The sequence below is a fragment of the Hemiscyllium ocellatum genome, chromosome 40 (assembly GCF_020745735.1).
Source record: "Hemiscyllium ocellatum isolate sHemOce1 chromosome 40, sHemOce1.pat.X.cur, whole genome shotgun sequence".
In the NCBI taxonomy this organism is placed as follows: Eukaryota; Metazoa; Chordata; class Chondrichthyes; order Orectolobiformes; family Hemiscylliidae; genus Hemiscyllium; species Hemiscyllium ocellatum.
The window spans coordinates 14,088,515-14,103,050 of record NC_083440.1 but is presented as its reverse complement, the minus strand read 5'-3'; the positions used below and the strand labels follow the sequence as shown (position 1 = coordinate 14,103,050).

Here is a 14,536-nt window from a genome sequence, read left to right as displayed (position 1 = left end):
TAGAGAGTCAGCACTGAGGGGGTGCCGCGCTGTTAGAGGGTCAGCACTGAGGGGGTGCCGCGCTGTTAGAGGGTCAGCACTGAGGGGGTGCCGCGCTGTTAGAGGGTCAGCACTGAGGGGGTGCCGCGCTGTTAGAGAGTCAGTACTGAGGGAGTGCCGCGCTGTTAGAGGGTCAGCACTGAGGGGGTGCCGCGCTGTTAGAGGGTCAGCACTGAGGGAGCGCCGCCCTATCGGAGGGTCAGCGCTGAGGGGGCGCCGCACTGTCGGAGGGTCAGCGCTGAGGAAGCGCCGCCCTATCGGAGGGTCAGCACTGAGGGAGTGCCGCACTGTCGGAAGGTCAGCGCTGAGGGAGCGCCGCCCTGTTGGAGGATAGTGCTGTTGAGGCAGTACTATCAGAGGGTCAGTGTTGAGGGAGTGCAACACTTTTGGGATGGTCAGTGCTGAGGGAGTTTGAAATGCAAGACCAATCAGTATCTGTCTTTGTTGCAGATACTGCGATGCTGCTGTTTCCTGCTGTCTGTCTGCTTGCAGTGGGTGGAATCCTATTCCTTTTGACAAATATGCAGGTAATCACCAATGATTTTGGTTCTACCTATAGTAGCACTGCCTGGGATTTTGCCTGCACACACTCGTTTGCATAGTACTGTCCAACTAAAATATAAAGTTAATGATTTTAATGTCTGAACAACCTTTGTCCGTTTGTAACCTCTTGGATCAAGTCCACATTTCCGTTAGTCACTAGAAAACAAAATACCGTGGTTTCAGTTATAAAACAGATCGTTAATCCAGAAAGTTCTGTAAATGAGGTCATCCTGCACTGTGCAGAATGATTGTAATTTTCTGCTTATCACTGAATAAGACAGTAATAATGTTTCAGTGGCTGTACTTAAGACAGCATCTCATCGCATTAGAAACATTTCAGAGCAGCTCATTGATTCCTTGTATAAGGGCATTATGAGGCAAGGTTAACCAGCGCTTTGTCCTCAGGAATTCAAAAGAATGAAGAGGTGACCTTATTGAAAGGTGAGGGTGGACACTGAGAGGATGTTTCCCCTTATGGGAGAGAGAGAGAGAGGGGGGGGGGGTCCATGCTACAGGGCACAGTTTCGTTTTAGAGGAGTCTCCTAAGTGATAAGGAATTCATTGCTCAGACCTTTGGGGTGGCACGGTGGCTCAGTGGTTAGCATTGCTGCCTCGCAGTGCCAGGTTCGATTCCAGCCTTGGGCGACTGCCTGTGTGGAGTTTGCACGTTCTCCCCTTGTCTGCGTAGGTTTCCTCCGGGTGCTCCTGTTTCCTCCCACAGTCCAGAGATGTGCAGGTCAGGTGAATTGGCCATGCTAAATTGTCCATAGTGTTAGGTGGATTAGTCATGGGTAAATGTAGGGGTATGGGTGGGTTGTGGGTCAGTGTGGACTTGTTGGGCCGAAGGGCCTGTTTCCACACTGTCGCGAATCTATTCTAATCTAGCCTTTGGGTATGGGAGTTGGAGTGTCATGTTGAGACTGTACAGGACTTTGGTGCGGCCTGTTCTGCAACACTGCGTACAGGTCTGATTGTCCTCCTGTGGGAAGGATGTTATTAAATTGGAGAAGGTTCCAGGGGCGACATGATGGCTCAGTGGTGAGCACTGCTGCCTCACGGCACCAGAGTCCCAGGTTCGACTCCTGCCTCGGGTGACTGCCTGTGTGGAGTTTGCACATTCTCCCCGTGTCTGCGTGGGTTTCCTCCGGGTGCTCTGGTTTCCTCCCACAGTCCAAAGAGATCAGGTGACTTGGCCATGCCAAATTGCCCATAGTGATAGGTGTGTTCATCGGCGTAAATATAGGCTAGGGGAATGGGTCTGGGTGGGTTACTCTTTGGAGGGTCGGTATGGACTAGTTGGGCCAAAGGGCCTGTTTAACCTAAATCAAAATGTTTTACCAGGATATTGTCAGGAATGGAAGGTTTGAGTTACCAAGACATTTTTTTCACTGGCATGTCGGGGTTTGAGGGGTTTATAAATCGTGAAGGGCATTGATAAAGTGAATGTTAAGGGTCTTTGGGGGAGTTCAAAACTAGGGAGCATAGTTTTAAGGTGAGAGGAGAAAGATTTAAAAAGGAAATGAGGGGCAACTTTTTTTTTAACGCAGGGAGTGGTTCATATGTAGAATGAACTGCCAAAGGAGTTGGTGGATCCAGGTACAGTTGCAACATTTAAAATGCTTTTGAATAAGTGCATGAACATGAAGGGTTTGGTTGGGTATTACTCAGAGGCAGGCAAGTGGGGTTAGATCAGCTTCGGAATGTGGTCAGACTGGTTGGACCAGAGGGTTTATTCCATGTTGTTTGACTCAATAAGAACATTATATTTTCCCTCAAAGCGGTGTTTTTTTTTCGTTGGAATTATCTTTCCAGTGAGCAATGGAGGCAACAGATCATCATATTCAAGGCTGAGTTGAGTAGATTCAAAACTCGGGGACCAAATGGCCAACTCTTGCTCCCAAGTTGCTGTGCTTCTGTGATTGACTGGGGAAGTTAGAGTTTATCAGACCAGGGAGGAAAATGAAGCTGAGACCCAAACAGATCAGCCGTGATCTGATTGAGTAACAGAGCAACTGTGAAAAACAGGATGGCCAATTCCTGCTGTTAATTCTCAGCACTGTGTGTGTGTGTGTGTGTGTGTGTGTGTGTGTAGTCCAATTCAGCACAAGGCCACAGTACGGACCTAGGCCGTGCCTACCCTGGGTGGCACGACTATTGGGGAGGGTGGAACACTGATTGGAAATGGCTCCGAGTGCTTCCATAGACCCTCCGAGTTCCACTGACTGTTCCACTGGTGAAAATGTGTTGCTGGTCAAAGCACAGCAGGCCAGGCAGCATCTCAGGAATAGAGAATTCGACGTTTCGAGCATAAGCCCTTCATCAGGAAACATTTTGCTCGAAACGTCGAATTCTCTATTCCTGAGATGCTGCCTGGCCTGCTGTGCTTTGACCAGCAACACATTTTCAGCTGTGATCTCCAGCATCTGCAGACCTCATTTTTTACTGACTGTTCCACTGGTCTCTGCTCCCCAGGTTGGAAACTTGTTTGGCAGGCGACGGTCCACAGTGATCACTATGTACAACGGAGCGTTTGACTCCTCGTCAATCGTGTTCCTGTTGGTTAAGGTAAGGGCGATGGCACACAAGACCACTCACAAGATAAAGGTCGAGGGACAACTAACAAAATCGTCACCTGGCCAGAGGCATTCAGGGCAGGAACAGAGTGGGTGTGGGGGGCAAGGTGAAGATCGAACAAGGGCCCAAAGAGTCCGGGCTTGGGGGAGAGGGGAGACAGAGAGGGTTCTCGGGCTGAGAGATGCCGCTAATGTCGGGGGCGCTCAGAGAAGGGGGCGAGTGGGATGGAGAGGGGCGTTGGAGGGAGGAGCTGGTTAGAGAGGGGCATTGGACAGGAGGGATGACCGAGTCGGGGAGATAGTAACAAGGGAAAATTGAGAGGGCGGTGTCTGGGTGATTGGGGAGGGGTGGGGTGGTGGGGCGAGCCCAGAGAGGCAGGAATTGGAGAGGGGTTGAGAGACGCCGATGATGGAGAAAGGCGAGTTGGAAAGGGAGGGAATGGGTGGTGAGGGAAATGGAGAGAGGACCCATGAAGGCTATAGATAGAGAGGTGTGGGTGGCCTCTATGCTGGAATGAGGCAAGTCGAGAACCGAAGAAATGAGATTAAAGCAGACGAAGGACAAACCTCAACAGGGTAGGGACCAAGAGGGATCCAGGGATTGAGTGAGATGGAGAGGGGGGAGGGACAGTGTGAGATAGATGTGGAGACTTCTGAGTGAGATAGAAAATGCATGAACTGAAAGAGTGCAAGAGACAGCGGGGTCTGATGGAGAGAGGAGGAATATTAGATTAGAGGGGAATGGGGACAATGTGAGTGATAATCAGAGAAGGTGCTGCATGAGCTGTGTTGGGGTGAGGGAAGTGACTGGGCATGTGCAGAGAGGCCGCACTCTGAACGTGGATTAGAAAGAGCGCGAACACGAGCAATGTTAACGTGGACCTCTTGTTTGACTCCATCCTGGTCTGTCTCCCTGCAGGTTTTATATGAGGCTGGGCTGTCTTTAAGGAACGTTTTCCTGTTCATTAGCTGTCTTAGCTCGATCCACATTGCGCGGACCTACATGCTACTCCCACGGTCACACATTCCCTACCCTCTGCCAGACGGCTACACTTATGGGTAAGGAGAAATGAAAAACAGACTGGAATACAGTGGAGGGCTTTGGGTGACTTACAGCAGAACACCGGAAACCCAAGAGTGAGTTACAACTGGAATCTGGTCTAGGGGTTCAGGGAGGTTTATACATCGAACAACAGATACCCTGGAGTAATTTACAGACTGGAATCTGGTTGAGGTGCTCGAGGTGTCTTATACATATATAAAATAACCGAAATCCAGGAGTGAGTTACAGAGTAGAATCTAATTGAGAAGTTTATATATAAATATCACAGATGTCAGGAAATGAGGAACAGACTGGAATCTATTCGAAGGGTTTGGTGGGTTTTTTTAAAATACAGAATTACAGAATACCCTGGACTGTATTACAGACTGGAATCGAATTGAAGGATTTAGGATAGTTTATACATAGAATAATACACACCCAGAATTGAGTTACAGACTGAAGTGTAATCAGTGTGCTTCCAGTCTATCTGGTTACCTCGATCAACACTCTGTGATGTCGACTCTGTGGTTTATCTGGAGGTTTATTAGCTTTAATTTCTCCAGGGGAACCTTCTTAATACTAGTTTCTTTCAACATTTCTCCAGGCCACTTGAGTCTCTCGTTCTGGAGATTTCTCAGTGAAACCAGAAACAACGCAATCATTTAGCTTCTCTGCCATATCTCTGTTTCCCATCAAATATCTTCCCGTCTCCATAATGGAATATCATTCACTTAGCCAAACCTGGGTAGATACCCATAGAAGCTTTTACAAGATGTTATTGTTTTTTTTTGCCAAATTATTCAATTCATTCTTCCTTGTCAACTCTTTGGTTCCTCGTTGTCAAATTTACTTCTATAACTGGCAACTTTCCAAACCTTTTAATTTTTAAAAAAAGCGTTTTCACCTCAAAATAAACCATGTAATACCTCTATAAACGCTGTCCAATGCTAATGTCAGCAATTCTTTTTAAAGTATTTTCCCAAATTACTCACTGATTTCCCCCTCCCTGCCCAAAATCCACATTACGGTTTATTCCAATCACCTTTCACCCCAATGTTTGGCAACAATGAATCCACCTCCACCTTAAAATTCTTCGAGGACTATGCTTCCACCACCTATTCAGGCAGAAGAGAAAGTTATCTCATCATTTCTTATGGATTACTGGGCTAATGGTAGGCTACTTGGTAGTGTGGATGAGCAGAGGGATCTTGGTGTCCATGTACACAGATCTCTGAAAGTTGCCACCCAGGTAAATAGTGCTGTGAAGAAGGCATATGGTGTACTGGGCTTGATTGGTAGAGGAATTGAGTTCTGGAGTCCTGAGGTCATGTTGCAGTTGTATAAGACTCTGGTGCGGCCTCATCTGGAGTATTGTGTGCAGTTTTGGTCGCCATACTATAGGAAGGATGTGGAGGCATTGGAACGAGTGCAGAGGAGGTTTACCAGGATGTTGCCTGGTATGGTAGGAAGATCGTATGAGGAAAGGCTGAGGCACTTGGGGTTGTTCTCATTGGAGAAAAGAAGGTTTCGGGGAGATTTGATAGAGGTGTACAAGATGATTAGGGGTTTAGATAGGGTTGACAGTTAGAACCTTTTTCCGCTAATGGAGTCAGCTGTTACTAGGGGACACAGCTTTAAATTGAGGGGTGGTAGGTATAGGACAGATGTTAGGGGTAGATTCTTTACTCAGCGGGTTGTGAGTTCATGGAATGCCCTGCCAGTAGCAGTGGTGGACTCTCCCTCTTTATGGTCATTTAAGCGGGCATTGGATAAGCATATGGAGGTTATTGGGCTAGTGTAGGTTAGGTAGGATTCGGTCGGTGCAACATCGAGGGCCGAAGGGCCTGTACTGCGCTGTATTTTTCTATGTTCTATGTAATGGGTTTGATGTGGAGGTGCTGGTGTTGGACTAGGTTGGGATTGGGTGTTAAAAGTCACACCACACCAGGTTATAGCCCGACAGGCTTATTTGGAAGCACCAGCTTTTGAGGTGCTGCCTGTACATCAGGTGGTTGTGGTACAAGACCATAAGACACAGAATTTATAGCAAAAGGATGACAGTATATTGGAGCTGTAATGATATTAAACAAACTTAGATTAAGGCTTTCATCTTTAAGAACGGGATATGCTCGCTTCAGTTCTTTCATATGGAAACCCCAGAACTTCGGAGCAGCGAGAAGCGGGTGGAGGTGACGTTGGTGCGAGGTGATTGTTGGGAAGGCCGGTAAGTATATTTAAGCGTCTTACCTTCAGGCCAGCGAGGGAGGAGCGAACAAAGGACTTCTGGGGAGGGTAAGTCGAACAGTTTATATTTGTGTGGTTGCGTTACCCGAGACACTACTCGGGTCGTGTCTCCCACCCATCCTCCTCCTCTAACCTCAAAAAAAAAGTTGTGGGAAGCAGATTGACAAGGTAAGGTAACTAGTTTATTTTCTACTCCTTTTTTTTAGTAGTCACTTTGGGAGTTAGAATAGCGGGAATGGAGTTTAGGGCAGTGGAATGTTTCTCCTGCAGAATGTGGGAAGTAAGGGTCACCACTAGTGTCCCTGCTGACTACATGTGTGGGAAGTGCACCCAACACCAGCTCCTCCAATTCCACGTTAGGGAACTGGAGCTGGAGCTGGATGAACTTCAGATCATTCGGGAGACAGAGGGGGTTATTGACAGGACTTACAGAGAGGTAGGCACTCCCCAGGTATAAGAAAAAGACAGATGGGTGACAGTTAGGGGACAGAAAGGGAACTGGCAGGGAGTGCAGGGATCCCCTTTGGACGTTCCCCTCTATGATAAATATGCCGTTTTGGATACTGTTGGGGGGATGACTTACCAGGGGAAAGCAGTGGGGCACCTGCTGCTCAGAATGGAAGGGGGAAGAGGAGCAGAGCAGTAGTCATTGGGGACTCGAACGTTAGGGGGACAGATAGGTTCTGTGGGGAGACGAGAGACACTCACAGTCGGTGTGTTGCCTCCCAGTGTCAGGGTCTGTGATGTCTCTGATCGTGTTTTTGGGATCCTTCGGGGGGAGGGAGAGCAGCCCCAAGTCGTGGTCCACATTGGCACCAACGACATTGGTCGGAAGAGAGATGGGGACTTGAGGCAGAAATTCAGGGAGCTAGGATGGAAGCTTAGAGCTAGGACAAACAGAGTTGTTGTCTCTGGTTTGCTGCCCGTGCCACGTGCTAGTGAGCTGAGGAATAGGGAGGGAAAGGAGTTGAACACGTGGCTACAGGGATGGTGCAGGAGGGAGGGTTTCAGGTTTTTGGATAATTGGAGCTCTTTCTGGGGTAGGTGGGACCTCTACAAGCAGGATGGTCTTCATCTAAACCAGAGGGGTACCAATATCCTGGGTGGGAAATTTGCTAAAGCTATGAAGGTGGATTTAAACTAAGACAGCAGGGGAATGGGAGCCAAAATTGTAGGACAGGTACAGAAGACGGTGAGAGTAGGGAGTTCCAAAATCAAGTATCTGACACTGGCAAGCGAGAACCTGGATGGAAGTGTGTGTACTTCAACGCGAGGAGCATCTGAAATAAAGTAGGTGAGCTGGCAGCATGGGTTGGTACCTGGGACTTCGATGTTGTGGCCATTACGGAGACATGGATAGAGCAGGGACAGGAATGGCTGTTGCAGGTTCCAGGATTCAGATGTTTCAGTAGGAGCAGAGAAGACGGTAAAAGAGGGGGAGGTGTGGCATTGTTGATCAGGGACAATATTACGTTGTAGAAAGGCTGTTTGGGGACTCGTTCACTGAGGTAGTATGGGCTGAGGTTAGAAACAGGAAAGGAGACGTCACCATGCTGGGAGTTTTCTATAGGCCTTCGAATAGTCCCAGAGGTGTAGAGGAAAGGATAGCAATGATGATTCTTGATAGGAATGAGAGAGACAGGGTAGTTGTCATGGGGGACTTCAACTATCCAAATATTGACTGTGATCACCACAGTACGAGTACTATAGATGGGTCAGTTTTTGTCCAGTGTGTGCAGGAGGGCTTCCTGACACAGTATGTAGACAGGCCTACAAGGGGCGAAGCCACTTTAGATTTAGTACTGGGTAATGAGGCTGGCCAGGTGTTAGATTTGGAAGTAGGTGAGCACTTTGGAGACAGCGATCACAATTCTATCAGGTTTAGTGATGGAAAGGGATAGGTGTACTCCACCGAGCAAGAGTTACAGCTGGGGGAAGGGAAATTACGATGCAATTAGGAAACATTTAGGAAGCGTAGAATGGGAAAGGAAACTGCCGGGGATGAGCACATTAAAAATGTGGAGCTTATTCAAGGAAAAGCTCCTGTGTGTCCTAGATAAGTATGTACCTGTCAGGCAGGGAGGAAGATATAGAACGCGTGAGCCGTGGTTTACTAAGGAAGTGGAATCCCTGGTCAAGAAGAAGAACGCTTATGTGAGGACAAAATGTGAAAACTCAGGGCACTTGAAGGTTACAAGGAAGTCAGGAAAGACCTAAAAAGAGAGGTCAGGAGAGCCAGGAGGAGACATGAGAAGTTGTTGGCAGATAGGATCAGGGTTAACCCTAAGGCTTTCCATAGGTATGTCAGGAATAAAAGAATTACGAGAGTTAAATTAGGGCCAATCAAGGATAATAGTGGGAAGTTGTGTGTGGAGTCAGAGGAGATAGGGGAAGCACTAAATAAATATTTTTCGACAGTGTTCACTATAGAAAATGAAAATGTTGGCGAGGAAGATGCAGAGATACTTGCATCTCAACTAGAAGAGATTGAGGTTCACAAGGAAGAGGTATTAGAAATACTGCAGAGTGTAAAAATAGACAAGTCCCCTGGGCCGGATGGGATCTATCCTAGGATCCTCTGGGAAGCTAGGGAGGAGATTGCCGAACCTCTGGCATTGATCTTCAAATCATCATTGTCTACAGGAATAGTGCCTGAGGACTGGAGGATAGCAAATGTGGTTCCCTTGTTCAAGAAGGGGAGTAGAGACAGCCCTGGTAATTACAGACCAGTGAGTCTCACTTCAGATGTTGATAAAGTGTTGGAAAAGATTATAAGAGATAGGATTTACAACCATCTAGAAAAGAATAATCTGATCAGAGACAGTCAGCATGGTTTTGTGAAGGGTAGGTCGTGCCTAACGAATCTTATTGACTTTTTTGACAAAGTGACTAAACAAGTAGATGAGAGTAAACCGGTTGATGTGGTGTATATGGATTTCAGCAAGGCATTCGATAAGGTTCCCCACAGTAGGCTATTGTACAAAATGCAGAGGAATGGGATTGTGGGAAACATAACAGTTTGGATCTGTAATTGGCTTGCTGAAAGAAAACAGAGGGTTGTGCAACATCGAGGGCCGAAGGGCCTGTACTGCGCCTGTAATGTTCTATGTTCTTTGAAGTTACATTCTCAAGATAGCTTCAGCTTTTCTAATAATCGGTGCCGCCTCAGGCAATGCATTAAAGTGTTGAGTCAGACTGGTTGTGTTTTTCAAGGGGGACTTGCAGAATCTTACACGAATCTTTGAGGTTTTTGAGCAGAATGAAATGTAATTCTGCAAATACAGATTCACCCCATAAACCTACATGTGTACGCGTGCAGGAGAGACAGAGTGAGTGTGCACTTGTGGGTTTGAGTGTATGTGAAAGTGTGTGTATGTGTGTGAGTGTGATGGGGTAAAAGCCTATGAGAGTGTGTGTGTGTGTGTATGTGTGTGTGTGTGTGACTGATAGCCAGGACCATGGGTTTATGTCACACTACAGGTGACCCCACTGGACTGCGCACACGCACGCGCGCGCGCACACACAACATTCACACCAATGCACGCACCCTTTCACAGGCTTAAACCCCATCACACATACCTGACCAAGCGTCTACACAGGAGAAAATGAGCACTACAGATGCTGGAGATCAGAGTTGAGCGTGTGGTGCTGGAAAAATACAGCAGGCCAGGTAGCATCCGAGGACAGGCGAATCGGCGTTTCGGGCATACGTCCTTCATCAAGAATGCTTACACCGACACGTTTTCACATGCATTCACGCCCACATGAGCACAATCACAGGCACGCACTCACTCTGTCTCTTCTGCACATACACACCTATAGGTTTATGGGGTGAATCTGTATTTGCAGAATTACTTTTCATTTTGCTCAAAAACTACATAAATTCATGTAAGATTCTGTAAGTCCCCCTTGACTCAACATGGGGGCACAGACAGACTATAACCTCACAGCTTGAATGCATTGTCTGAGCAGAGATGGCACTGATTTTTAGAAAAGCTGAGGCTATCTTAAGAATGTAACTTAAAAGGAATTTTGGGGTTTACATGTTAAAGTAGCATATCCCATTCTAAAAGATGAAGGCCTTAATCTAAATGTGTATAATATATCATTCCAGCTCCAATACACTGTAACCTTTTTGCTATAAATTCTGTGTCTTCTGGTCCCATACCACAACCAGCTGATGTAGAGGCTACGCCTCGAAAGCTAGAGATTCCAAATAAACCTGTTGGACGATAACCTGGTGTTGTGAGATTTTTAGCTATATGGAGCAGTTTGTGAGACTGGTAACGATGGGACATTGTGGTTCACCTGGAAATTCTTTGTTGGGACAGGATGCAATGTGAGGGCTCTGGCATCCAGATGTTCCGCCAGGCTGTGGAAACTTCGAGCCGGGCCGAATCTCCCAAAGAAGGAGAAGGAACCGAGGGAGAGAAGGAAGAGCAGAGAGAGGAGACGGAAGGAGGCAAGGCTGAGGGGCAGGAGGTGCCCGAGGCCACTGAGGGTGCGAGTCTCCTGCAGCCCAGCCCGAAAGGTCAGAGCAACATCGTTCCTCCTCCCCCTGGTCCCACCTCCCCGTTTCCATCTCCTCCTAATTCCCCCTTCCTTCCTTGCTCTTCCACCCCTCCTCCTTTCCTCTGGAATCCTAGGCTGCATTAATCGCGGGAACGAGTGAGTAATGGGTTTGAGGTTGGCGCACAGTATGACTACGGTAAACCAGAGGCACGGGTGACATTTTGGGTTGAAATCCCGCCACATCAGATCGAGAAATGTACGCAGTTGATACAAGGTTTGGCCTTGCAGGCTAGTCTGAGGAACAGTGGCTGCAAACAAGTCAACTATTTGTGCTGATTTAAAACCCAGCCTGGCTGGTCCTCTAACATCCTGCCATTCCTGCTTGTCATCTGCATCATAGAACCCCCTGCAGTGGTTAGCACTGCTGCCTCCCAGCGCCAGGGACCCGGCTTTGATTCCAGCCTCGGGTGACTGTCCATGTGGAGTTTGCACATTCTCCCCGTGTCTGCGTGGGTTTCCTCCGGGTGCTCCGGTTTCCTCCCACAGTCCAAAGATGTGCAGGTCAGAGTGAATTGGCCACGCTGAATTGCCCACGGTGTTCAGGGATGTGTAGATTAGGTGCATGAGTCAGGGGTAAAAATAGGGCAGGGGAATGGGCCTGGGTGAATTACTCTTTGGAGGGTCAGTGTGGACTGAAGGGCGTGTTTCCACACTGGAGGGATTCGGATTCGGATTCGGATTCTTCTGATACTCCTGCCACAGCGTTCCAACAAACATGGAGCCTGTGGCGAGACCACAGACAATGAGTGAGGGCACCCGTATTTATTTTACATTTGGGGCACATTGAAGATGCTCCCTGCTTAAATTTCACAAGATGATCTGGGGCCAGGTGAGCCCTATGAACAATCTCTAACTGCATAGCATGGGTCCTATTATATATCGAAATTCTCCTCGTATTCTCACAAATGTCCTGCCATGTTTCCAAAGTGATCTCAACTCTTACCTCACTCTCCCAGACCTCACGTAGATGCTCGATGTTACCTGCGGAACCTCCCCCAACAAATGATAGCGAGTACTCACTGAGAGAGAGCTCTGAGCCTGAAGCGCCCTCTTTTCCCGATCAGATCTATAACACTCCGTCAAAAGCATGGTCTCCTTTCGGATTGAAACCTCTAAATCTGAAAGGAACAGAAGGGGTCCCTATTTGACAATCCGAATTTTTTAGGAGGTAAAAACAATGACTGCAGATGCTGGAACCCAGATTCTGGATCAGTGGTGCTGGAAGAGCACAGCAGTTCAGGCAGCATCCATCGAGCAGCGAAATCGACGTTTCGGGCAAAAGCCCTTCATCAAGAATAAAGGCAGTGGGTCCCACCCTTCCCGAGCTTATCTCTCCATGCTTCCGGCCCATAGATAGGTCAGGGCCTGTGGATCTTTTCCCCATCCTTTGAGAAGGTTGTCCCGGTAGCTTCGACATTGTCCCAGGACTGGGCGGAGGCGCTGTTCCACACCCGGATCTGTGCGCCGCAACCCGGTGAGCTCTGTCAGTCTTCAGCCGGTCTGCTTCGGCACCCCAGCCAAGAAACTGTGGCAGCCCCGTCTGCGAGGAAGCCGGCTAGCTGCCCACCTTCCACTCCCTCCGGCGGCCCCACGACCTGGATATTTTTCCTCCTCCCTCGATTTTCCAGGGCATCGACCTGTTCAGTCGAGGCCTGTGCCTGTTTCTCTGAGGGCTTGGATTCGCCCCACTGAGGACCCGACCTCGGTCTCTGACGCCGTGGTCCGTCGCTCGATCACTTCCGAGCTTCTGGAGCATGACCCAAATCGTCTAAAGCCGAGTACGATTGTCTTCCATCAACCCCTCGGATTGCGTTTTTTTTTAGATTAGATTAAATTCCCTACGGTGTGGAAACAGGCCCTTCGGCCCAACAAGTCCTCACCGACCCTCCGGAGTGTAACCCGCCCCCTTCCCTGACTAATGCACCTCACGACTGGACAATTCACCCTAACCTGCACATCTTTGGAACGTGGGAGGAAACCCACGCAGACACTGGGAGAATGTGCAAACCCAACACACACAGTTGCCCGAGGCTGGAATCGAAACTGGGACCCTTGGTGCTGTGAGGCAGCAGTGAGCCCCCGGAGCCGCCTGTTCTCCAGCGACGTTCTGTTGCGTAGGTACCACTCGGTTGCCATGGCAGCTGCGTTCTCAGTGGCAGCCGTGGGCCTGCCTGACACCTTCAGAGAGTGCCCCGTGAGGTGGAGCCTGGCTGCCTGCGCCCCTTTTGTCACCCTCTCCTCCCACAAAAAGAATTTACAGTCAAACCTCGGCGATCTGGACATCGACCGCCTGAATCCCAGACCATCCGGACAAAATCTCCAGGCCTTGCGAAAACGGCACCTGGCAACCTGGCGTCCCGTGACCAGTTAGCCGGCATTATGGCGTGCATTGCTGGATAACCGACAGACGTTGGATAGCCGGCACTCAAACCACCGCTTCTTCCCGATGGATCGGCTGTTGACCAACTGGCATGATGGCGTGTGCCGTCGGATAATGCCCAACCAATCGGCACTCAGATTACTGCTTGTTTTGGGCCACTTGAGCGATCAGTCATCCAAACCGAATACTCCCCACCCGCCTGGTTCGGACAATCCGCTGCGAGTGGATGTAAATGGTTTCAGGACCGTTTAACTTACCTATTTTATTTTGGCAAAAATTTAAGGTTGGGCGGTAAAAATATCACTACTGCTGGGCTGGGGGGCACACCTCCGCAAGGCAGATCGCCACCATCTTGGATCCGCCATCGGGATTCTCAAAGGTACAGTGCGGTCACGTATGTTTAACTCGGTGTCTCTCCTCTCTTCCTCCCCACCAACCGTAGGCCCGGAGGCGAGTGAGGAGGCCATCCCATCCTTCAAGAGCTGCATCTTCTCAAGGCTGTTCGCCACCCACCTGATCTGGCTGTCGATAGTGCAGCTCCGGCATTACCTGTTCATCGGCATACTCAACCCCATGCTGACCCTGCTGGCCCGCGGTGACACCCAGCTAAGTACGGACAGTCGCTGCTCACCAAGGGGATAGGGGAAGGCCTGGCCGCAGGGTGCAGCCAAGAGGGGGCGCGGAGTGGGTGTGGGAGGGAGATGTTGGGGATGGGGGGGGTGGGAAGGAAAAGAGAGGAGCGTGGAGGAACAAATGGGACAGCAGAAGGAAATGGGGGAGGGAGAGAGAGTGCAGAAGGCTGGGGAGGAAAGGAGAGAGCGAAGAGATTGGGGAAGAAAAGAAGGGGCAGTGGTGGGGGAGGAAGAGAGAGGAAAGTGGAGGAGAGCGAAAGGGGGGGAAGGAAAGAAGGGAGGGTGGGAGTGAGAGGGGGGAAGGCGTGTGGAAGGATAACGGGACTGGAAGAGGAATGATGGAGTGAGAGAATGGAAAAGGATGGAAGTGAGATGGGCTTGGGAGGGGAATACAAAGAGAGGGAGTGGGAGAGGAACTGGAGAAGGAGGAGTAAGTGGGGGAGGAATGGTTGAGGAAGGAAGAGAGGGAGGGAATGGGAGAGGTGGAGGAGGAAGGAAGAGGAGAGGGTGT

At 49.3% G+C, this 14,536-nt stretch overlaps 1 protein-coding gene across 3 annotated transcripts in view; it reads left to right on the top strand.

The window, feature by feature from the left end:
* LOC132834489 (equilibrative nucleobase transporter 1-like) overlaps positions 1–14,536 on the top strand; it is a 67,415-nt gene that overhangs the window by 39,770 nt on the left and 13,109 nt on the right. For all 3 annotated transcript variants that reach the window (XM_060853406.1, XM_060853404.1, XM_060853407.1), the window contains 5 exons: positions 490–566; positions 3,055–3,147; positions 4,075–4,214; positions 10,773–10,972; positions 13,836–14,003. In XM_060853406.1, coding sequence (XP_060709389.1) covers positions 490–566; positions 3,055–3,147; positions 4,075–4,214; positions 10,773–10,972; positions 13,836–14,003 — 678 coding nt within the window. The remainder of the gene's footprint in view (positions 1–489; positions 567–3,054; positions 3,148–4,074; positions 4,215–10,772; positions 10,973–13,835; positions 14,004–14,536) is intronic.